Source organism: Crotalus tigris, unplaced genomic scaffold, assembly GCF_016545835.1.
Source record: "Crotalus tigris isolate CLP2741 ecotype Arizona unplaced genomic scaffold, ASM1654583v1 scf7180000024167.7108832, whole genome shotgun sequence".
Lineage (NCBI taxonomy): Eukaryota > Metazoa > Chordata > Lepidosauria > Squamata > Viperidae > Crotalus > Crotalus tigris.
This window is the reverse complement of record NW_024100417.1, coordinates 3,089,869-3,115,486: the sequence shown is the minus strand read 5'-3', so window position 1 is coordinate 3,115,486 and position 25,618 is coordinate 3,089,869. Positions and strand designations below refer to the sequence as shown.

General features: G+C 36.9%; 1 protein-coding gene across 3 annotated transcripts in view; it reads right to left on the bottom strand.

Moving 5' to 3' along the window:
* Nucleotides 1-23,918, bottom strand: part of SLC6A17 (solute carrier family 6 member 17) — a 42,469-nt gene extending 18,551 nt beyond the window's left edge. Inside the window, exons 1-4 of one of the 3 annotated variants that reach the window (XM_039323110.1) lie at nt 22,680-23,918; nt 13,345-13,444; nt 10,284-10,682; nt 1,597-1,754 (exon numbers count right to left, since the gene is read on the bottom strand). In XM_039323110.1, the coding sequence (XP_039179044.1) occupies nt 1,597-1,754; nt 10,284-10,563 (438 nt within the window). In that variant the 5' untranslated portion in view covers nt 10,564-10,682; nt 13,345-13,444; nt 22,680-23,918. Of the gene's footprint in view, nt 1-1,596; nt 1,755-10,283; nt 10,683-13,344; nt 13,445-22,085; nt 22,411-22,679 lie in introns of those variants that run through there. The other 2 variants (XM_039323109.1, XM_039323111.1) reach the window with 2 other exon arrangements.
* Between the last annotated feature and the right edge of the window lie 1,700 nt (nt 23,919-25,618).

The window sequence follows — 25,618 nt, the reverse complement described above, 5'->3', positions numbered from 1 at the left end:
GGACCTTCCAAAGTGAACCCCAGAAAATGGCCATTTATTTATTTAGCATATGGCATATCACACATGGACTTTCATCATGAATAGTTTAGTGAACATATTTAATCTCCAAGTTGCCATGGGTCTGGGAATATTTATACACCAACAGGGTGCTCATGAAGAACCAGTCTAATTTGGGGGCTGTAAATCATGTTTTCACTCAATTGATGGCATAGATCTACTTCACCCATTGAAATGAATAGAGCAGTGCTCGTGGGCAAGAAATGTGAGTGTACCTTAAGTGTAGAAGCAGAAGCCTATCTGGGTGTTTATGATTACCCTTCACTATGGCCATTCTCCTAATGAGCTAGGTTCCCATTATTAACTCTGAATTATATAATATTGCAAAATCCAATAGGAGAATTTGCAAAATGATCTCAAAGATTATTCTCTGTTTCATCATAATTTCTCTAGTTTTCAGTATTATTTATTGCTTTTTAGATCTTTTTTTCTTTTGCCTCCATTAAGCTGCTAGACATTTTAGGCATTTAGGCATTTCACTTAGAAATAAATACTTTTCAGGATGACTCGTAATATTTCTCCAATATTGAACGAAATTTTCTGCAATGATAATGTACTGTTACACAGTTGTTTAGAAGTCAGAAGTCAGCACATTTTATAAAATGTCCCCAATCTAAATGGCTTATTTTCTTTTCTTATGCTAATAGCCTGATTGTTTCCTAAATTCCTAATTAGGAAAAAAACGACTCTTAGGAGAAGGCTATGAATGTTGATACATGCAAGTAGAACATATAGCACTTTTAAAATTAGAATAGTATAGAACTGGAAGGGACCTTGGAGGTCTTCTAGTCCAGCTCCCTGCTCAAGCAGGAGAAGCTATACTATTTCAGACAAGTGACTGTCTAGTCTCTTCTTAAAAACTTCCAGTGATGGAGCACCCACGATTTCTGAAGGCAAGCTGTTCCACTGGTTAATTGTCCTCACTGTTAGGAAGTTTCTCCTTAATTCCAGGTTGCTTCTCTCTGGTCAGTTTCCAACTTTGATGCCATTCCCTTTAAGACATTGTGCAGCTTTTTGTTTGTTTTCTTTAAAAAAGCTGTCCTAAACATGAATGTCAGATCCCTAATTGATTCCACATATCAACATATTTTTATTCCATTATTCATAATTAATCACCCTTAGCTATAGGTAATGACTTTATTTAACATATCTGCTAGATTATTAATGGCCAGACATTGTCTTCTTTTTTCCTGTTAGAACTTTGACATGCATCAACATGCAGATCTTTATATTGTACACAACAACTTTATTTTATGAACCAGCATAAAATGGCGTTGCAAAAAGAAAACCCTATCCAGGTAACCCCAAACTTCTTAAATTTTAGAAGTAGAATTTACCGAGCTAGTCATCCCCTTCTTTTCCTTTCCTTTTTGGCTGTTTCTGTTAGATACCTCGGAGTTAGGAATTTTGGTCCACCTACTGTAAATTTTGCATAAATTTAATAATAGGCCCAGACTTCCTTTTTTGGCAAAACCACCTACATATTATGCACCCATTTACAGCCCTGAGTAAGACATATGAATTCATCCAATCACTCACTAAGAGGCTGGCAAATCCAATGCCACCTAATCGAGGGCAAATGTAATTCCACACTCCTATGCTGCCCCGGCGGATTCTCTGCCCTACGGCCAGTTCCAGGAAAAAGAGGGGGACTCCAATAAGGATGAGCAGGATCAGATAGGGAACTAGATAAGCACCTGAAAGGGAAAAGAAAGTTTCATTAGAGACAGTTCTTTTTCTGCTACAGATCACAAGAAAAATCATCTGACCCTGAACACTTGTATGCAGACCGAACAGCATGCATGGGGCAAAGGTTTAAAAACTTATTTGGGGTTTCAGACAGCAAGTGGCTTTGATTGGCACTTCAGAATGAGGCCACATTTTTATTCAGCTCTGAAGCAAAAGCCTTACTTTATTACATTGCTTCATGGCTTTTTATGTTTCCCCCAATGGGAAATGGAAAAATAAACAAATGGCCACTATATCTTTGCTTCTGTTTTAAAATGGCAGAGTTGAATCATTAAACTCTCTAATAAAGGAATGACATCTAACCACACTTCAGATAAAAACAGGCAGGAAGACATAGATTTTTTGTAAAGAGAAGGAACTTCCATCAAGACTAAAAAGGAAAAGGAAAAGGGGTTTCTGGGTGAGGTGAGGTGACTGGTTAGTTGTCTCCACCAGGGGCTCCACAAGCAGGAACAGCACTGCACATCAGGAGACAAAAAAAATTTCTTTGGAGGAAGGAAAAATCAGGTGACCACCTCTGCTTGTGTTCTGGAAGAGCTGTTCCCCATGAGAGGAGCACAAGAATTGAGTTACTTGTGGCCAATTGCAAGTTGAGCAACTTGGGAGCCAAAGGATTTACAATGTGCCCTTAACTGCTATGAAGCTTTACAAACATAAGAGAGATAACCTAAGAGAGATATCCGAATGGCAGTGAAGATTTTGGCAAATGGCTTACTTTTCAAGACTTGAAAAGTGTGGGGTGTGTGGGGGGGAGATGCTATTTTAAAGCATTTCCATTTAAAAGTAAACAGTTTAAGAAAATTGTGATCTAAGAAAGTTTCAAATGGACAAAGCGGACAGTTTTTTTTTCTGACAAAAGTGCCTTTGAAAATAGTAAAGTTAATTAGATCATACCTTTCTGGAAATGTTGATTGTTTATTTTTAAGGACAGTAGTAGAGAATTTTACAAAACAAGAAGAAAAGGATAATATGAGCTACGTTGTGGGACTGTAACTCTCTAGAGAGATCATTGGGACTAAAGTGTTAAGGATAGAAGCAAAACAGAAAAAAAGGAGAAGGCTGCCTTTTACTTTCACCATAGTAATTGACACACTTTCATTTTTTCACCATGGCAACTACAAATAAAGTTGGGAGAAGGATGCAGGAGTTCACAAGAAAAAAATACAGATAAGGGCATTTCACCAGATTTATTGCAGAAAATATAACATTAATACCTTAAGAGGGACAAGATTTGATTTGAACAAGAAACTATTGGCCAATATCTTTATTGAAGAAAATTACAAATGGTTTGCCATAATTTTGGCTGAAAGGTTGAAAATAACTTTATAGGAATTTGTTAATGAAGACCAATATGGGTTTTTACCTAAAAGACAACAATGAGATAATATTAGAAATGTTTTGAATATTCTAGAATACTTGGAGCAATATAATGAAAACAAGCTGCATTGATATTCATAGATGCAAAGAAGGCCTTTAACAATTTGAATTGGAATTTTTTGTTTAGAATTCTGGAACATATGAACCTGTTTCCACTTTTGTCCATTTTGGTTCTTGAAGTACTAAATAGAGACATAAGATCAGAGACTTATGGGAGTTAATGTTATTTGTTAAGTTAATAGTTAAGGGCATTTGCAGATGGTGTTAGTTTCAGAAACATGGGAACATTAAATAAGCTTTGTATATTAGCAGGAAGTTTTACAAACATAGAAACTGATGGCTGAAAAAGACCTAGTAGTCTATCGAATCAATCCTTTGAGTTTATTTGTTTTTTTATTTTCTTTTTAATTAATTAATTTTAATTATTATTTTTACATTTAATTAGTTTCATTTTTTAATTTTTGTCAGATGAGTTTTTAATGTTAGAAGTAGATATTGGATACATAAACCACTCAAGATCTGCAGTGATTTCAGCAGCATATAAATTGATGGGTGGATGGATGAGTAAGCTTTTTACAATAAATGTGCATGCGTGTTTGTAAGGTTATCTTCCATTATCATTTTCAGACAGACATTCAACACTGGAAGTTTTTAAGAAGAGACTGGACAGCCATTTTTCTGAAATTGCCTGAGCAGGGGGTTGGACTAGATGACCTCCAAAGCCCCTTCCATCATCATCATTATCATCATCAATAATAATAATAATAATAATAATAATATGCTTTGTCTCGTTCTGATTCAGCACAATGTACATTTTAACATATTTTCTAGCTCAGCATGTGATGTGAGCTCAGCCAGATGTGATTTATTTAATAAATAATGGTTAAGCAAAATATTGCTCAGCAATCTATCTGAGCCAATCAATGTCCTCATCAACCTCATATCTACCATAATTATATGCTGCCTTTTGCATTTATTGTTCCCACAGCAGTTCTGTGCTGAAAAAGAATAATTCCTGGAAATGCTAGATGAAACTTCTCCATAAAAGATTCTTAAAACAGCAGCACTATAATTCTTAGGTTAAATGGACAGAAAGGAATCAACTGGGTAGATTAAGAAATTTAAATAGCTGATCAGAAAGTCTAAAAATATGAACGCTGGAAGTTGCCCACTAACATAAATTGAGCCCTCCCGCCTATTAATATTCCAAGCACATTCAGCATCAGCAGGATTTAAAAACCTCCCTCGCATTCAGAATAGCCAGATAAGGGGAAAAAAATAAATAAGGCATCCGCACAAATACTATTGGGACAATGCTTGCCACAGCTCTGAGGAAGCTAACCCCCCCAACCCCAATTTTTCTCACACCTGTGAAAGCTCTGATGAAAAGCCCCACTGACCCAACAAATAACAGTATGTTTTTCCTCCATGGTGACAGGAAAACAATATAACTCTGAAATACCTTTAATGCATAAACCTTTACATAGCTATCTTAAATGAATCTCCATAAAATTCCCCACAGCAATAAAACCACCATTCATTGCTAAGCTGCTTCATACTTTGATCAATACTGAATGAAAAGGTCAGTCAAATTGCTATGCAGGTGTGCACACACACATATATAAAATATATAAATCCTCTTTCCCAAAACTGCTTGGAAAACAAATATGTGGCAAGGTTCCTTCTTAATACAACAGCACTCTCTGGTGGTCCACCAGTGAGTAGACAAGTAGAAATGTGGACAACAGTGAGGAAAGGCTGTGGCCAAGGTGAGCTTCATAAGTGGTTGCTTAGGACTGCACATAACCAGAGACCTGTATAAGCTGAGAACGCCTGCATAAACGTATTTTAAAAATGATTTCATAGATGAAGCTTTCGGATGAGTTGATATTCAGTACAAAAGGCTGAAGCACAATATTCAAGATAATGGCAGTACAATTTTATTGAGTTATAATCAATAAAAGTGTTCTCAGATAAAGGCAGGTATGTTTGCACTTTGTATTACTTATGTAGAGACTGGATTCTCAGCTTTTAAATATTAAAGAAAATCTTAGGGTGGTTAATAATAAATATGGTTTAAAATCAAAATGCTTGAAAATAGAACCAGAAACAAATGATTCACAGCAAACTAACAATATAATTCCATGAATCTTCTGTTATCAGTAGTCTGCTGGACTGCAATCCAAAAGAATAAAATGAGCATCAGAAGTGCAGGTGATTGAGTGCAAATTTTTAAAAAGGAAAGGAAACTGCAGATATTTTTCAGCATACAAACACAACATAATCATTCATTTAAAAAATCTGATGTTAAAAAAGAAGTCTGTATCTGAGTTTAAAGGTTAATAAGGAAGATGCCAGGTGAACTCACCTGGGGAGTAGATTTCATAAAATTTCAAATACACATAACACAGTAACCTAATGAAAACTCTGAACATGCTCAGGGATCAGATGGCAAACTACCCTATATCTATCTTCTTCAAGTCCATGATGGAAAAAAAGATATAAAGGCAGGAATAATTTTCCAAAAAACAGGAATTCTCTAGTCAATAACATTCCAGCGGCCCAATATACTAAGATGGTCAGAATTTCAAACAAATTCTAAGAAATCAGTAAGCTGATAAACTCTAGAATCAGATGCAAGAACCAAAGTACATACCAAAGAGGTAGAGGATCAGCAGCTACAACTAGCAGATATAAACTTGGCTTGCACATTTAGCTGAACAACTGAGGTGCTTTATTTCATTAAAATGTTCAACCAATGCAGCATCATTTTGTCAGCTCCTGAGCACACAGTGTTCTAAAAAAATAAAAAAACTGGCCCAGAGCCACATACTTTCAGCAGAAAACTGTTCTCTCTATGCAGCATATGTATATTGGATTATGCATGAAAACAATTTGAATGTTTTAGCAGAAAAAAGATGACACTGTCTGCCAAAATTAAATGTGTTAATTACAAAAATAACATTATTTTTATAATGTAAATTGCAAAATATAATGCACCAACATTTTTTGATAAAGAGAATTTTGTTCTACATTATTCTCCAGCTAACAAAATGCATTTGCTCTAGAATTATTTATTTATTTATTTGTTTGTTTGTTTGTTTGTTTGTTTATCCAATGTATATAGCTGCCCATTTCAGCCAAATGACTCTGGGCAGCTTATAGTTCATATGTTTGAACTCCCCCCAACCACCCAATTTTTAGGAGATCTGTGAATTTGCAAGGTTCTTTTAAAAAAATTTTTTAAAAAAAATATGGCTAATCTAATATGTATGTATGTATGCATGCATGTTTTTTATTTATTTGTTTGTTTATTATTTATTTATTTATTTATTTATTTATTTATTTGATGTGTTTGTTGCCATCTCACACAAGGTGACTATGGGAAGCTTACAATAGTCACCGCAATAAAGCCATATAGATGCATATATCGAACTGCAGTAAAAGATGCAAATTACAAATTATGACTAGAAGATGGGGCAGGAAGCTGTACGATGAGCCCAGAGGGGGATAGTAGAATCTGCTATTGGTCGATCAACCATCTCCAGTGTGATGCATTAACATGTGTTAATCATGTTACTTATAATACTAACCACTCTGGGTATTCAACCAGAGAAGAAAGGAAGGTTACAATTCAAAGAAATGAAGTCACACACACAAACCCAATTCAAATGATTCCCACTGTCACAAGTTCCGACTAATGAAGCACTTCAAAGAACTTTCAGGCATGTTTCCTAAAGTCTTTATTTGCAGAGCTACAAATTATGCCGGTCACCATTGGACTAATTGATGCCAGAATCTGAACTTCCGGTCGCTGGCATCAAGCTTTCCTTGCTCAACCCCTCCCTTCTCATGCAGTCACAGGTCACATTATCCAATTAGTGAGAAGGTCAAACGTTTACTTCCTCTTTCTTTCCCGGGCTTTTTTCCCCCGCCCAGTCTAAGCTAAGTATTAACCCAATAAATGCCAGACAGTTTTGCATATTGTCAAAGCAAGAATATACAGTATTTGCAGCATTGACATTAGCATTTTGAGAAGCCCTTTTTGCCCATGCCACTAGCAATGCAACCAATGCCCCTTTCTTCCTTTTTGTTACTCTCCAAGTTTGTTTTCTTTGCCATCATTTTTTTCTGGTGCTGTTTTTGTAAGGTTTTTTTTATTGTTTCTCATTTTTAACTTTTTTATCAATTGTAAACTTCCCAGAGTTGTTGGGAGTGGGGGGGGCATATAAATTTAATAATGATTATAATTGGTCACACAGCCAGATATTTAGACTGTATTTGACATTTTAGCCACCTATTGAGTCCTTCCAAAGAATCTGGGATAGGCAGATGTTGTTGTTTGAAGTTGTTAAAGGTATCATTGTGGGATGTAAGCTGTTCCAAGTTGAGTTGCCTTTTGTAATTGATTGATGGTGAATTTGTCAATGCAGATGATATTCAAATGGTTCCCCAGATGTTTTGGGATTGCACCCAAGGCATCTATTACTATTGGTACTATATCTGGCTGGTTGGTTTCCCAGTCAGCCAGATATTTAGACTGGGTTTGGCATTTTTATCCACCTATCAAGTACTTCTCAAGAACCTGTTCACAACAATGAGAAGTCACAGCTGCCAGTTCTTTAACTGGTGTTGGCCTTCATACACACTGAATTCTATCCAAGAACCTAGGATGTCATAAGGAATTGGCATAGTTAGTATATATGCCGATCCAAGCAGTGTGAGCTTTTACAATTGACTGATGAAAATTTTGTCAATGTGCAGATTTTCTCAATACTGTCCAAGATTTCTGGGTATGGCATCCAATGTGCCCCTAACAAACAAGCCTTCAGTTTATTTTTTTTAATGTTTCAGTTGTAAGTCATTGCCAGATTTTATTTTTATCCACTTTTCCACAATCTTTTGTAGAAATTGACCATGTAATGCTTTTCCTTGATAGCATTCTGTTCATATTTTTATTACATTATTGTGATAGTCACTTTTAACTTCCTGTACATTAGGCAAGTTCCAGTTTTGAACTTGCATCAATGCTTGTTCTTGATTGTCTTTTACATAATCAGCCAATGCACACTTTTCTTCTTCTTGTTTGACTTGAAGTAAACCTCTGCTTCTAATTCTGCAGGGCAAATATAATCTATCAACATCACCACAGGGATGTAATGTATATGGAATAGTCATCAGTTTTCTTGGTTTTTTTTTTATCCAAGCTGTCCAGTTTAGTTTGTGTCCCATTAATAATTCTACAGTTTAGTATATCACAAGTATGGCCCAGTTACTGATGATTTTGATGGTGGTTCCACCATTCAATTTTGTCTTTACTAAACACATTTTTAGCTTGTCCATATTTGATGTTATCCAACTATAAAATGCCCAACCTAACTTTTGGGGCACCAGGGACCCCTCCCTTGGAAAAAAAGCATGTGACATCACACATCTTGATACACTATACAAATGATGTATTTATATGTCATTTGCATAATGATACATGATATAATAAACTTGTGTCATTTGTGGGGTGGCATGATGTGTGTGACATCTTTGGGGATTCTGGTGGGTGCCTGTTTATTTAACTCTTGTTAACCTACTAGCTTTAACTAGACTGTAAAATACACCAAAACAAAGGAAAAATGTCAAAATTGAAAGTAATGTTCATCTTTCTATTTCTGGTGAAGTGTAGCATGAAAATATAAGCAATCACCATTTTTTTCTTTCTGCTCCTCTGTTGGAAAATTAATCTTTTTTTGCTCTCAGACATACATTAATAATCATACAATATTAGGGGGACATCCCCCCCCAAAAGGTAGCAACAGAGTGCTAAGCATGAGTTCTTAAATTTTTCCCCATATAGGAAGAACCTATATTTTCTTTGTGTGCAGTCTATGGATCGTAGTAATAGGATGCAGCCCATTTTCAAACTTGATCTTTCTTTTGCTAGCTTTTCCCACCAAATTAATTTCCCTGCTAGTTTTGGAGTTTCAGAGTCCTGAGCCACAATTCATTTCCAACTATCCAGTGGGTTGGAGAGAATAAAAAAGAATCACATTATAAAAAACACATTAATTAAAAGTTGATAAATCATAAATTATTGTATACCTGAAATATAAATTAAACAATTAATATTGTATATCACAACTAACTTGACAAATTTAAATCATAGAAGGCTCAGCTGGATTAATCTATCTAAAATTATTACTAGTTTAGAAGAGTTTTTAATAAATAAATATTTAATATTTCTAAGATAATCATGCTGGTTTTTTTATCAAAACATGAGACTTGATGGAATTACAAAATAATCTAGGGAAATAATCTGTATTAACACATGAAAAGTTTGATTTAGGATAACAGCTTCTATTTGTCTGTGAGCCCTTTTGATTCTACAAGGATATCAGATATGAAGATACCTGAAGCTGGTTGTGGAGCATCCCAAGGGAATGACTGAGATGCCAGGTTTTTGTTTTTTATTTTTATTGTTATGGTTTACAGTTTTATAGATATTGGTTTTATTATTGTGAGCCAAACCAGATTTGTGGATTTCTTTCTTTCTTTCTTTCTTTCTTTCTTTCTTTCTTTCTTTCTTTCTTTCTTTCTTTCTTTCTTTCTTTCTTTCTTTCTTTCTTTCTCTTTCTTTCTTTCTTTCTTTCTTTCTTTTTATTTATTGCATTTCTATGCCACCCATCACCCTTACAAAGTGATTCTGGGTGTTTATGATGGGGGGCAATAAACAGACTAAATACAAACTAAATACAAGAAAAATTATTTGGGCATACACTTAAAGTAATGTGCTTTACCATACAGTCAAGGAAACAGTTGTCGCTCAATAGTGGATTATAAATTTTACCTGCCTTTACAGAGAAAATTGGAAAAGATGCTCCTCTAAAATTGAAGAGTCCCTCTGGGTTAGCTAAGGATGGAGAACCCCTGGCTTTCAAACTAGAAAATCTGGTCAGCCCAGCTAATAATGGAGGATGAAGGGTGTATACATGTAGTTACCATAACATGCGAATCAAGGCAAAATAGCCTCCTTTCCTCTACATTAGAGCAGAGAAGCAGAGCAGAGGCCTTGTCTGTTGAGCACTGTTTCTTCTTTCTTGGTCACTTACCTCCACCATTCTTTTGGCACAAGTATGGAAACCGCCATACATTCCCCAGGCCCACAGAGTAGCCTATTTGAGCCAAAATGTACTGTAGCTTGTTGTTCCACGCTGGTCTGTCATCCTCTGCTTCCTCCCCAACCTGCTGTTTGTTCCAGTTTTCTGAAGCCACATTTAAGACACTGTGTCTGTAGTCCACAGGTTCCTCCAGAGCCAGCAGATCAGCCACTGATTCTGTGACAGGCTCATTGCTCTGTTCTCGCTGAGTTACTTTGCTGGTCTTAGGCATTGAGATGATCTGGTGTAGTCACTTATAGATTTATTTCAAGGCCAGATGAAATAAAACTTTAAAAGGGCAAGTGCTGGCTTTAGGGATAACACATCAGATCTGAGTCATTTGTGTGAGACCTGCAAAATAGTACAAAAAGGAAACCAAATTAAAATATGGTAGGGTGTATTACCACTTTCTCCACTGCTGACTTACCCATGTGTGCTTCACCATTCTTTAATCATATAGTGCAGATTAGCTACAAGAATCAATTGTCCATCAGTTTTAGTTTTTCATTCTTAAAGAACAATTTCCTAGTCCATAATGCTTGAAAAGATGCTGGCAATTCTTGGTGGACATAAAAGATAGGGCTGGATAGATGATATAGGAGACAGAATTTATACATAGAATTTTTTGGTAGAAACCATTCCATTATATACAATATGATAATGTATTTGCACAATGAGGACAGGTAGTAGCTTTTCTTGGTACCAATATTGGGATAATTGGTTATTCCAATATCAATATCAAGTATTTAATTAATTTTAAGAACATTCACTGTCTTGGGAATATTAAGCAAAAAGCATATGAAAATTTCATTTCATTTCAAGCCTAAAGGAAGATCATGCACTTGTTTTTCATTATTTCCAACAAAACTTTGGATAGTTATTTCAATTTCTTATTGGTTTGCTACTGAAATTCAATACATGTGGGGTGGAGGGGTTACCAAAAAGAGGGTTTAAGGTCATAGTGATCCATAGTTCCCCCTCTAAGCTATAAAGCAACTTCATAACTAGCCACCATTCATTTTGATGTCTCCTTCTCCAATCACTGAAAATCTGAGGATTTACAAAAGTTTTTTAATCTAACATTTTTTCCCAAGTGTATGCAATGCCAACAATGTGTCAGAAGCTATTTAGGTTAAAATATTGCGGCAGTAAAGAGCAGACCAAGCTTTGGCAGTTCTCACATAAGAGCAGCCAACATTAAAGTTATCTTTTTGTTGCTGACATTATCAGAGTAACTAGAATGGCCAGAAATCTTCTGTTAAATTGCCCGTGACACTTGTACAACAGATAGTATCTGTGAAGTGTTTGGCATTGCATGCGAAGCCATTGATTATTTGGCTTTGCCATTCAAGAAGAATTATCATCTTTCAATAGAAAACCCTCCCCAACTGAACAGGGAGCAGTCCCCCACCTTTCAATGTATGCACCCGAGTTCCTGATCCTGAACTATTTCAAGATGGATGCAGTTTCATTTCCCTGAAAACATATTTTAAAATGAGATTATTAAAAAGCTGTTTTCACTAGCACTTTCCTGCTTGCATATAGTTTGGAGCAACTGAGGTTGCTCCTCAATATAACATTCACTTTATTCTACAAAACCATAACCAATAGGTCCCCATGAGTGTCAGTAAGCCCACCATCAACTTATTTGGTGCCCAACAAGGCTTTCTGCTCCATCTGATATTCTACATATTATTTTTAAAAATATTTTAAACTAGAAAATTAACATCTTATATACAAATGAAGATGGTTATAGTACACGAAGGAGGGTATGACATAGTTGGCACAACAGAAACCTGGTGGGACGAAACCCATGAATGGAATGGACTGATGGATGGATACAAATTGTTCAAAAGAAACAGGTCTACAAAAAGAGCAGGGGGAGTTGCACTAAATGTAAGAGAACACTACATATCTGCGGAAATTCACGTGATCAAAGATAAAATCTGTCCAAAATGTATATGGGTCAATCTAAAAGAGAAAAAAAAGTGACATTGCCATAGGTGTATATTACAGGCCACCCAACCAATCAGAAGAAATAGATGAACTCTTTGCCAACCAGTTAACAAACGTATGTAGGAAACATACCACAGTAATAATAGGAAACTTCAACCAGTGGTGGGATTCAGCCGATTTGCACCAGTAGCTAATTTTGTGTTGCCAAGGCCCAGAATGGACTTCCAGAAGGGGCATCCACACAGAGAACTGGTAGTTCACATATTTGAATCCCACCACTGACTTCAACTATCCAGATATCAACTGGGAGACAAACTCTGCAGTGAGTGGGAGATGAAATAGATTTCTAACGTCATACTGGAATTTAGTATAATACAAACACTAGCAATAGAAAACAATCCAACCAGTATCTTAAACTTCAAAAGAGCTGACTTTAACAAACTCAGAGAGAACCTAGGAAAGATCCCATGGATGAAAATGCTAAAGGGGAAAACAACCCAAGAAGCGTGGGAAACCCTGAAAAATGCAATCATAAACACCCAGACCAGCACAATACCATTGAGAAAGAAAAACAAGAAATTCAAGAAGAAACCAGTATGGCTGCACAAAGATCTTTCTGACAAACTGAAAGATGAAATAAACTAAATTTTAGTTTATTGGCTTGTCATTATATTAAGTGCTTATTCAACACATAAGATAATTTGATCAATGATCAATATATTGTTTATACACACACAAACATAATTGTTAGTGTATATAAACTAGTTTATATTAAGCTAACTGAAAGTAATATATGTAAGCTAACTGAATCTAAATCTTGCCCAGAAAGTAAATGGAGGTGCTCAAGACTGATTTATTATAGAATAGGTCCTGCTCATTCTAATGACTTAGCCATTAGATAAAAGTTTTCACATTATTAAGGATGCAAAGCTAGTAATCTTATGTTATTTAGGTTAATTGAGCACATACAAAAAGATGGATTTTCATGGTAGAATTCCAATTAGGCTAATCTTAAACAGGATTATTCTTGTGGATTTATCTTCCTTTAATAATTTACCTGTAATAGCAGTGACAATAATGATCCAATTTAATATTTTCCCTGTAATGTGTTTTTGTGCTTTGTAGATGGGAAGGTGACTGTTCAGTTGTTCTCAACCCTGTGAAATAAGAAAAGGGAAAGTGCTACTATATATGGCAAAACATTCTTCTTACTGAGTGTGTGATATGGAAGCATCAATATTGTGTAATATTTTAAATCAATATCAGCATTCAGAAAGAAGAGGAGAGAGTTTTCTATCTGTTCCAGGGATTAATGTTCATAAATATCATAGCTATGGAGAATCCTTAATTCTTCAGTTGTTCTGCTTTAAAGACTGAATGGCTTAAAGATTACATTGCACTAAGCAAAGGCTGTGCACCCCTGCAATGAATGACATAAGCACTGAGAGAACCTAAACTTTTACCAAATTAAATTCTAGTACAAACATTCAATTTCAATTTAATTTGGGGAAATTACTGCAATTGACTGTATATATCAGTCCCAGGTACTACCAATACAGCAAGTTCAAAGACTTGTTAATGTATCTTAGCAACCAGCAGCCTAAAATAGCATGGACCTGGATGGGAAAATGAGAGTTCTTAAAAGGAATGAAATAATGAGGTGAGGAAGCAAAACAGTCCTAAATATTTTATTGCTAAGCATTTCTATTCCCTTGTGAGACCACAGAAATCCATTGGCACTTCACTTCTGGAAGTCATTGTTATTTGAACTGGTTTTCACAAATATTACCAATCAAAATTGGTGCTAGACTTCTGTTTCAATAGACTCTTATATTTTTGAACCACTCACATAAAACTATGTAACAGTTATAGACTATGCATTTGGAGATCCCAAGAATTTTGATCTGATTTCTGAAAATTCTGAATGAATATGTTCACTTCCCTGTTCATTGTCCCAACAACATACCATGTTTTTTTCTCCTCTTATTACATACATTCATATTTACTCCATAGTTTATCTGAGTACATCATTTTAAAATTTCCTTTTTTGCTGTCAATCAGTTAAACAATCCTGCAGATATCTGCTTTAAAAAAATGTTCTCTCCCTGAATATTTGGGAGGTTGTTTATACCCTCTCTTCAAAATATTCCAAGGTTCTGTGAAAAAGTCATTATAAAATTTAGGTTTACATCTCTCTTGGTCTGAATATCTCAAGAATCATCTCAATGCATAGAGCAGTTAGGAAGACATAAAACAACTTATGAGTAGAATGGTAATTTTATTATTAATGCATATTCTTTGTGTACTGATATTCAGGAAATGCACAGTGTTTAGCATTCTCTTTTACATTCAGATGCTGGGTCCTTGGTCAATGAGCTCAGCTGGAGGGCAAGGGTTGCTTAAATTGTTTCCTAGAGTTGGGCTGTCAAATGTTAAATAAATTTACTATTATAATAAATATCTGATAATATCTGATATTCATATAAGTAGTTGGTTATTGTCCCATCTAATGAAAACCATAAAAAATGTGATATATTTTATTGAGTGGCAGTACAGACTACTATAACTTAACTGACAAAGTCTTAAGAACCAGTCCTTCATAGGCAGAGTGAAAGGTTTTTATAATTCAATCGTTCGCTACTCAGAGTCACATTCACGAGATTGGCGACTATGTAAAATAAATAAAATCGATTCTTTCAGCCACATAGAAAATGCATTTGACACTTGAAGCTTGAGACAAGAAAAATATAGTAGATTGGCCCTAATGCTAATCAATAATTTTTTGTAAACAGAATGTTGCTATCCTTGGTACTGATTCTTCTAGCAAAAGCTATTACTACAATAACAAAACAACTGTAATAAAAAGAATAAACAATAGTGTGGCAATTAAAAGAATAACAAATGTATTATTGTAGCTTGAGTCTTTGAGTGAGTCTTTGAGCATACTTTACCTCCACTGAGCTTCAATTATTGCTTTTCTCAAGTATCACTAGAAACCTCTATTTTCCCTTAACTCTATAAAACTATTCCCATACCATCATGCAAATTACAGCAGTGTTATTACATATAAAAATGACAGCTTTTCTTGGCAAGAATAAGACTTTTTCTATCCAAACTGGAATGTAAGACCTTCTAAGCATGTTATTATAATTAATAGGTATTGTTAGTATGACTAAGGCAATCTAATTTTCCCCTTTCCCTCATGAGTTTATCTATGCTGTGTGTAGATTTGCATGTAGCTAATTTCTTCTGAATCAAGCAGAGTAAATATACACGAGGAACCTCTTTCTATATGCTCTGTACCTACTTATATATCCTTGCATATACAGTAGTATCATTTCAAATTGCTGCAGGAATACAACTTTGAGGACTAGTTTGTAATTCTGAGATCATTGCACTGATAATTCCTCTTAATGTTTAATACAGCTTTTATCAAGTTTATACTCTCCCACTGTGCTGGATTTCAACTTGCAGTCAAAACATGTTTTGCAGTCAAACAGCTCATGGTCCTGTTTGATTGGAGATTGAGGTAGGGGTGGGGATGAAGCCAACATATTTTAAAGCCACCTAGTTAGAGAAAACTATTAAGTGAATGTTTGCTAGTGCTATTGACTGTGAAACAGCCACAGTAATATTAATATGTCTGCCAGGAGTGGAACAAAAAAACAAAAGTATTGACATAATAAACAAAGCTGAACAGTGAAGGAAAAGTAGGCTGCTTTCCAATTTATTTATTTCAAGCACAATCCAGTTGGAGATCTATAATCAGATTTAAATAAGCAAGAGCTGTTCAAGAAAACAACCCATATAGCACTGTCATTAAGTCCTTTTATAGATGCCGAGATCATAAACTTATCATTCTAGCTAATTTTGCACATTAAAGTGTACTAGTTTGTATAGCACTTTTGATTCACATGTTCATGCTTTAGGGAGTATTGCCCGTAAAACGTCTGTTTTACAGCAAACATACACAAGCCTCTTTATTTATTGAATGAATGTAGTACCTGCAGTTCTTAAATGCATGAGTAGAAATTGGCATGGAATTTGGCATAGTAATACATTTCAGCTGTTAGTGGAGGAAAGGTTTTGCTAGCCCTTTAAGATTAAAAAGATAACTTTAAAAAAAAATCCTGGATCAAATATCCAGGAGCAAGTTTCACAGGAGTGAGTGATGTTTTTTTAATTATGTGGTTTGTTTTGGCCTCTTCCGCATCATTAAATAGATTAGAATAAATTATACAGTTATAAAAATACAGGGTGTATCAAAAGTCAGGCCCTATAAACAATTTATTACATAATGTCAGTTAAGGATAGGGAAAGTCTGGTTAAAGCTACAGGTTTTCAGATGGTAAAAAAGGTTAAATACTTGGGAGTATATTTAACTGCTTCAAATGGAAAATTGTGTAAGAACAATTATGAACCATTATGGGCAAAAGTACAAAAGGATTTAAAGGATTGGAAAAAATTGCAATTGTCATTGTTGGGGAGAATTTCAGCTGTAAAAATGAACGTTCTACCAAAGTTTCTTTTCTTGTTCCAGATGATACCTATTTTTTTAAAAAAGGGAAACTTGGAGGAATGGCAGAAGGGTATTAACAATTTTATTTGGGCTGGGAAAAAACCAAGGGTTAAGTTTAAGATTTTGCAAGATGCCCGAGAAAGAGGAGGACTTAAGGCACCTAATTTGAAATTATATTATGATGCAGCTGCTTTAACTTGGATAAGTGATTGGCTTAATTTAACAAATAAGGATATTCTTTTTTTGGAAGGCTGGGATTTAATGTACGGTTGGCATGCATACTTAATTTTTAATAAGAAAGTCGACCGGATTTTTAAATCACATATTCTGAGGAATGCCTTACTTCGTGTTTGGAAAAAGTATTATTATAGGTTAAATTATAAAATACCTATCTGGGGGATTCCCAGACATGCAATTGAGGGAACCTCCAAGGGGATGAACTTTGATAGAATTTCGTATAAAGAATTATTAATTTGGTCAGGTTTGGATTGGCATTTAAAATCGCTAGATGTATTAAGGCAAGAAAATGGCACCTAGATCCTAAAAAATTATCTTGTATGTATTCTAATATACAGCCCAAATGTTGGAGATGTGGCAATAAGGATGCGACATATTTTCACATTTGGTGGAATTGCAAAAAGGTAAAGGCTTTTTGGATTATGATTTGGTGGAACATTCAAAAGATTTTTAGAAGGAAGATAAAGTTTACTCCTCAATTATTTTTATTGGGTATTTTTGTGGATCTAAATGATAAAGAAACTACTTTAATGTTGAATTTATTAACCGCGGCAAGGTTACTAGTAGGTTCATATTGGAAGAAAGATTCCTTGCCTACCTTAGAAGAATGGATATTTAAAGTTTCTAGTTTTGCAGAAATGGCAAAAATTTCTGCTTATTTGAAGGATCATACACAAGAAAGATATATTATTGTATGGAGAAGATGGATAGATTATATTCAGAAAAAGTATGGAACTATAAAGTTTCATTTATTTTACGAGTGAATTTTATAGTAAATGTTATAGAGATTTGTTTATGATGTTATTGGAGTTAAAGGTTAAGTTTGATATTTTTTTCTCTTTTTTTCTTTTTTTCTTTTTCTTTTTCTTTTTTATTGTCAACTTTGTCATTAATAACCCTGTATTCTGCTCTGGGAACTGAGGGGAGGGGGGTTGGGGGTGGGTGGGTGGAAGAGTGGGTGGGTAAGGATCATATAGATATGGTAGTTTATAAGAAAGGTGCGGCCTGGGCATTTCCCCTATGCTGCGTTCATGTGTTTGAGAGGGATGAGATGAGAAGAAGGTGTAGGGAGGAAGTAGGATGGTAAGAGGAGAAGGGGAGGGGAAGAGAGTAGGAGGGGAGGAGAGAAAGAGGAGGAAAGTAGGGAAGGTTTTAGAGCGGGTGGACGTGGCCTGGGGGGAATGGACAGGCGGTACCAATGGTTATGAATTTATTTTATTCCAAAATTGTATTTTGTATGATGTACAAATGGAAAAAAAAATAAAAACTTTTTTAAAAAAAAAAACAAAACAATTTATTACATAAATTAATTAAATGTACTAATTGGTTGTGTTTTCTTCTAAACTCTTCCTTACTTGTTCACCACATGACCTTGGAATATTCCTAAGTACTGTAATATTTTCTCTGAAAAATAATAATTAAAAAAATGCATTGTGATTGACATATGGGACTCACTTTTATTATCCATATACATTAAATCTGTCTGCTTTGCAAGCTTAAATGGATTGTGATGTACAGGTCTTTCTCATAATGTATTTAATTAATGCAATTTTTAAAAGCATAGTATCTACCCAGTTCCTTGATTTCACTAGCAGTTTCACAGAATAACTTTCAAAGGAGGAACAATAATATCCTTCCCCTTACTGATGGTGGGAATATCATCTTCAGAATTCCCAGCTAGCATGGTTCACAATGATGTTGATTTCGAACTGGAGTGATGTAGTCTTGGCATATCTGGTGGGCACCAGTTTGGGGAAATTTGTTAATAATCTAGAACCCTGAAGATCAGAGGAAAAGTCCTTGCTTAGTCATTAATTCATTGGGTATCCCTGAGAACATAATTTCCCAATCCTACTTCTCTATGTAAAACATTAATAGTAATTACCTATCCTGCAAGTTTGTTATAAGTATAAATACAATTTTAAAAAGTACTCATTTACGTGCTAAAATATAATGCACATTTATTATTAACCATTGTACTACTGAAAATAGAAAGTAGCACCATTTACACAACCCCACTGCTACTCTATTTTATTGATTACAGCCAATGCCTATTTAACAATGTAAAATGTGAAGGTTCAGCAGGGAAACAATGAGTTAAACGAATTGGAAAAATATATTTGAATGCTTTCAATCCCCACTCAGAAGCTTTTATAAAAGTCTTTCCTTCCTCTCTCATTTAAAAGGAGAAGGGAGAAAATTCCACAGGAACATCAGTGGTCTAAAAAAAAAAAAAAATGAGACAATTCATCTAACACAATCTATATTTATTTCTTGTTGGTATTATAGAAAGCATTCATGAGCACCAACAATATGACCCTGTTATATGAAGGCAGCGAAAGCCACTAATCATATGACTTACTAAATGCTATGATTATATTTACAAAATGATATTTTTGACTTGGAGCCAAAGAACAGGCATTCTAATGTATAAAACTATGTGAGTCTTTCTATGGAAAACTGTCGCAAGGATTAAGTGTTAAAATCAGGGCATTTAACAAGAAAAGAGCATCATCATTATTATAGTAAATTTAGAAATACCAGTGCTTTAGATCTATTAGCTATTACTTCCCAACTGTGCTAACAATGTTTCATATTTAAAATTAAGTACCATCTTTGTGATATTAAAAATTAGCATTGTATTTTATTGTCCTTCTATAACAAGTAATTTGTGAATTTTATTTAAGGCTGAAAACAGAATTAGATACTGTAATTTTAGGATTATATATTTTTGGATAGAAGCAATTAACTTATCTGATGTGTATTATTTTCCCTAAAGGTATAACCTGCATAGTACCTGGGAAGGTATAATCCAACTAAGTCTATATCCTTTCTCTAGGGTCATCCTAAATCTCGCACCATCATTGATTTTATATCTTTATGACAAAGACACCTTCCCCTTTACCCTCACCTCTAGCCCTTGAAGAGCTGTGGAGAATTTGTAAGTTTGTCTGTTAGTGACATTTCGATTGGTCCTGAAAGAAAGACAATTCCACCGCAGACTTTATAAATTATGTTATATAAAAGAAAGATTGTGCATGTGCTAATATTCCCAGGATTAGCAATTTTTTCCATATGCCCCAACTCATATTTCAAAATCAGCACTACCCTGAGATCTAGGATTCCTGAAGGCCAAAATCTTCTGCTGCAGATACAAGACATGGAGTCACCAAAAAGAAAAAGGGCACTTCTGTGGAAGGACAAGATGAGAGAGGCAGATGGAGAGATGGTTCTGCTGAATTATGTGATGATTCTCACAGGCTCCCAGCAATGCTTCTGTATGTTTAATAATGCATTAGGCACTTTTAACTAAGCAAAGTGCTGTGCTGTTTTTAGCTCACCCTCATCCCACTCTTGCCAGCAAAGAACCTTGTGTGGTCCATCACCATGGATCATTTTAGAAATGGGATCAAAACAGGATCAGTCCAAGCATACTGAGTGAATTGCTGAACCAGTCCCAGAATTCTTAGACCTTGTATATATTGACTCTCACATTAAAGAATGGGGTTTTTGGAAGATATGCTGACCCAGTCACATGAAAGCTCTAATATTTCCTTGAGGGTATCAAATTGGACAGAGAAATCTTTTAAAAAAAGTATTTATCAACAGCTAAAATAGATTTCAGGATAGTAAGATGTTTTGACTATGCAACAAAACAGATCTAACTGAATAATTAGAGGAAAGTTTATCTAACTTTATAATTTGCAACACAAGTATGTAAATCATCAGGACACAAAGTGTTAATTTATAGTAATACGTTGCCCTGAAATTCATTTGTTCAGAGAGCTGCACAGCCTGAATGCCCTTATCATTAAATAGAGGACAGGACTACACTTTTCTAAAATAGCCTTTCCAAACTCAGTACCCTCTTCCTAGGTTAGGAAAGATTGTTTTCTGAATGAGAAAGAGGCATTTGGTATTCCTGATACATGAGTCTTCAACTGTCCAGGCAAATCAAGGCATGAATAATAGATAGAATTTCTAATGTGAGGAATGGGAAATGTTGGTGTGAAAGATATATCATTGAGTAGCCACAAGGAAACCAGAATTTGACAAACATTCAGGGAGGAATGGAAGCCAAAATGTCCATATATCATTGGAAGAGGAGGAATATATAAAGAACATTTGGTAGCCTAAAGACACCTGGGTTTCAGAAGATACCATTTAAATAAGTCATCCAGATCATACAAAAACTAGTCCACTTCAACATTTGATTCCAGCTCTGAGCCAATTCTGTTTAGACACAATGAAACAATTGCCTCAGACAGCATATACTGGAGTATGGCATGCAACAATAAATAGTTCGAGGATGGAAGTGTAGATGCTACATGGCCTACTATATTTTCCCCAACCTAGCTTGATATTTTGAAATGCAGGTGAAGTGCTACCTCATCATCAATACTGAAGTTGTATTTAGTTGCCCATCTGTCTTATCTTGCACAGGGAATAGCAAGGAAGTACAGAAGCTTTCCAGATTAATTTCAGACAAACATATGATAGGACTTCACCTACAGTACACCATTCCAACTGAATGTTTGTGTTCACATGATTCACAAGACAAACAGAATCATAAACTAATCCCAGAAGTTACATTTCCACACATTACGCTTACATATAATTGGCTAGATTGTAGTTAAGTCTGCAGTGTTGTATGACAATAGCCTATAGGAGAATTAAAAGCAGTGACCTATATATATTAGAAAAATATTGAACATTCAGAACAAGTCTCTATTTTTAACTCAGTTTCTAAAAAGAAAAGACATTGAGGCCTGTAATTCCTAAGGCCTTAGTATGTTTCATTAGAATTCATAGAATTTTAACTTTCAGCCTCTTAAATTATTCTGCATCAGATTAATGTAAAATACATGCCTGTCTCTTTTCCTTCCATAGCTTCAGAACTGGATGCAACAAATCATTTTACAAATGCACACTAAAAAAAGTAAGCCAAATCTGTGTTTATATTCCCCCTCCCCCCTGCATTTCTTATTTCAGTCCATATTTAAGCACCTCAATTGACTGGACTTGTGCTATAAATCACCAACCGGGAGGAAGGCAGAACTTGAGGCACAGGATTTGAGCTCTGTCCAGTTGCAATTCACGAGGGTGGACTGATTTCTCCTTTCCTTCTCAATGTTAAGATCAAGGTCAAATACACCTCCGACAGCAGAGGCGATCTTTGCACTTTTTCCTTCCTCCGTTTTTCAAATCTGGGTTTCATCACAGGGACGGAGCGCTTCCAAGGAAGCTGGAGACCTACTCGGGCTTCAAGGAAGGGCCATTTGCTCTCCCCTCCCTCCTGTTTACTCACGCGACGCAAGGGTGCGCGCGAAGGCCTGGGTCCTTGGGTTCCGCATCACTTGTTATTTTTAGGCTTCAGGTGATGCGCACCTCCCCCTCCCCGAGGGACTTGTGCCATTTTCCACCGTCAACCCCTCGGTTCTTCCCGAGATCTTCTCTTGCGTTCTCGCCTAGCAACTAAGAGTTCGTCGTCTATTTCCCGGGAGAAGCGTGGGGGGGGAGGGGTTGGGTGGTGAGGAATAAGCTGGAGGGTCCTGCTTACGCTGGGAAGAGAATCTGAGGAAGACGAAAGAGGAAAGAAGCGAGGAAGCGCGGAGCAGAAATCTGCCCGTACCTACCTGGGGGAAAAGGCTGAGGCACAAGATGCCCGTTTCCCTTAGAGGCGGCCAGCTGCTTTCCTGGGTTGGCCGCGGATCCCTCCGTCGCCCACCCTGTGCCACAGCGAACTTCTCCGCGACGAAAAAAATAAACGCCTGGAGGGAGGGAGGGAGGGCGGGAGCTGAGGGACTCCGCCAGGCACCTGCTTAGCGACTTGTCCAGGAACGGAGCGGAGTTGGTGCTTAGAAAGCGAGCGGCTTCAATGCTCCGGGCTCTGACGCGCGCATCAGCTGCTCAGGTCTGCGCACCGCGCCGCGTTTGCCCGACCCCCTTGTCTTCCTCTTGCAGCTCCCCGCTCGCGTCCTTCTGGCCGCTTGGGAGGACTCGGCTCGTGCGGTTCGCGGAGGTCCACCCAAACCCTTTCTGATAGCGATGGACGGCGTAGCAGCCGCCCCGGATCCGCCTCTCCGGCTGGCTCGGTGGCTGTCTAGTCCTGGAAACCGAAGCCTCGAGTGCCTAGGTCGTGAGGAGGGAGCGCTTCAGAGACGCTTTCTTCACCCGGGGAGGGCGCACGTCTTTTGCCTGGGCGGGGGTGACGTAGGTTTGAGTCACTCAGCGATGCGCGTCAGTGGGCACAGAGCGGGGTTTTTCTTGGCAACATCAGCCAGGCGCCCTTACGGGGACGGAGCGCCAAACAAAGGGCGGGAGCGCTGAGGCGCTATTCCCCAAACCCACAGCGAAGCCCCAAATCGGCTGGCTGAGCAGGCGGCCGCTCGCACTAGTGAGACCGTCGGCGTCTCCACACCTGATGCTTTCGGGAAAAGGCGGGATTTTCCCAGAATGCCTTGGACTGCTTTGACACACTGCGGGAAAGGGTCCCCAATAGCAATTAGCCTGAGAGCTAAGGTTGTCTCCTTAGCGCGTGCGGGACTTTTGATGGCCGTTGGTATACTCGTTTCTGCCCGACTGAAAATAAAGAGGACCTTTTCGACAATCCAACTTGGCGAGGCAGGAATTTGAATCTGAGGTGAACCGCATCCTATCAAGGCTTTGCTGCTTGGGGTAGATGAGAGTTGTAACCGAAGCCATTGGGAAGGCTGGCATGAAGCCGCCGCCGCCGCCAGTTGCACACCGTCGGCATCTCTACTTTGGTCAAGGAAAACGATCTGAGGGAAGACCTCCCAGAGGAGAAGGAACAATACCGATGTAATCAATTCATTCTATCATCCCTTATTTATGAATTGGCCCATTCCCATTTGGTTTCATCCCTAGTCTGCTTCTCTGTTCCATGGTTTCATAGTTGGATTTTCAGGTTCTGCCAGACCACACTTTTGGAATCAGAAGGGAATGGCTCTGTGTTCCTTTGTTCACAAAAAAAATGTGTTGTGTGATGTATAATGCAAATTTAAAACTTAACATTGACTAGACTTTTCACTTGAGAAACATACCCCCCTCTCTTTGCCTCTTGTAAATAGGTATCACATTCCAGGCTAAAGTTGAACTGTCAAGTTCATTTATTTACAAGAGTAAAGGCAGTTTTAAGAGCTCTGGGTTAAAAAAAAGGGGGGGGAGGTGGGACAAGATATTTTATTAGAGATAAAAGTGGCATATTATACTGAAAAGGGGGAAATGCCAAGAATATGCACAAATTACTGAACCATTGCATAAATCATTTAGCTAAAATCAAATAAATCTTATTACTGGTAGTCCTCAACTTACCACCACAACGGGAACCAGAATTTCCATTGCTAAGCAAGGTGGTTGTTAAGTCAGTGGTGCCCAATTTTACAACCTTTTTTGCCATGCTACTGCAATTGCTTGTCGGAAGCTAGATGGGAAGATCACAAATGGTGATCGCATGACCCTGGGACACTGCAGCTTTTGTAAATACATGCTGGTTGCCAAGCACCAGAATTTTAATCACATGACCGTAGAGATGGTGTAATGGACGTAAACACAAGGACTAGTTAATCAATTTTTTCAATGCCATTGTAACTTTGAAAGGTTGCTAAATGAATGGTTGTAAGTCTAGGAATATCTGAATAGCCTAGTATCTTGCCAAAATCTCTTACTATAATAGCATCACCAGACAATTTCTCAATTCCCCAATGCCTGGAGGAAGAGCCAACTCTTTAAAGTACTCCTATTTAACCTTTAATTCCACTAAAAGGTTAAGGCTGCCAGATCTTAGGCTTTCCAGCCTTCCTTCCTTCAGTTATTCAGTTTACATGCCCCCCTCCCCATTTCTAAAGACAGGAAGAAAATAGATTGTCATGTAGCTTCTCCTTCCTGTATTAATATGGTAGTCCACAGTTCTGCAAATGGTGCTTTGGGCCATCTGATTTGAAGAATATTAAATGCTGGTCAACTATAATGAGGCAGGCATTTGCATGGGATATGGGAGCTTGGGTCCCACTGATTCCCATATCAGGTCTGCAAACTTTCTTCCCATAACTCTCCTGCAGCTCTGGGGAGAGGCAGCCAAGTAACTTGCCAACATCCACCCTGTTCCAGAGAACATCTCTTTTCCAGCTGATTTACCAAGAAGGAAGTAAATTGCAACTCCTTGCTTTTAGAATGGGGAGCATGTGCTAAATTAGCAACTTCATAGACCAAGAAAAACGTTGAAAAGGAAAAAAAAAAAAAAGAATGAACAAATACTTTCTAATCAGGTTGATTCAGTCCCTATTGACCCAAGACCTGGATGTCCTTTTAGTCCTAGTGTCCATCCAGCCTGCACACACCAGAACATGTGCCCAGCTATCAATCTACAAATAAGCCTATACTATACCTTATCTACCATACCATTGCTGACCCTAATTGCTGTGCAAATCCCCTTAGTCCACACCTGGTGTGGCTGGCTGGGGACTTTCTTCTGATATGACTTTTAGCCTGCCTCTGAGGCAAAAGACAATTCCCCAAAGAAAAAAAGAAAGCTTGCTCTTGTTTCCTTTGAAAA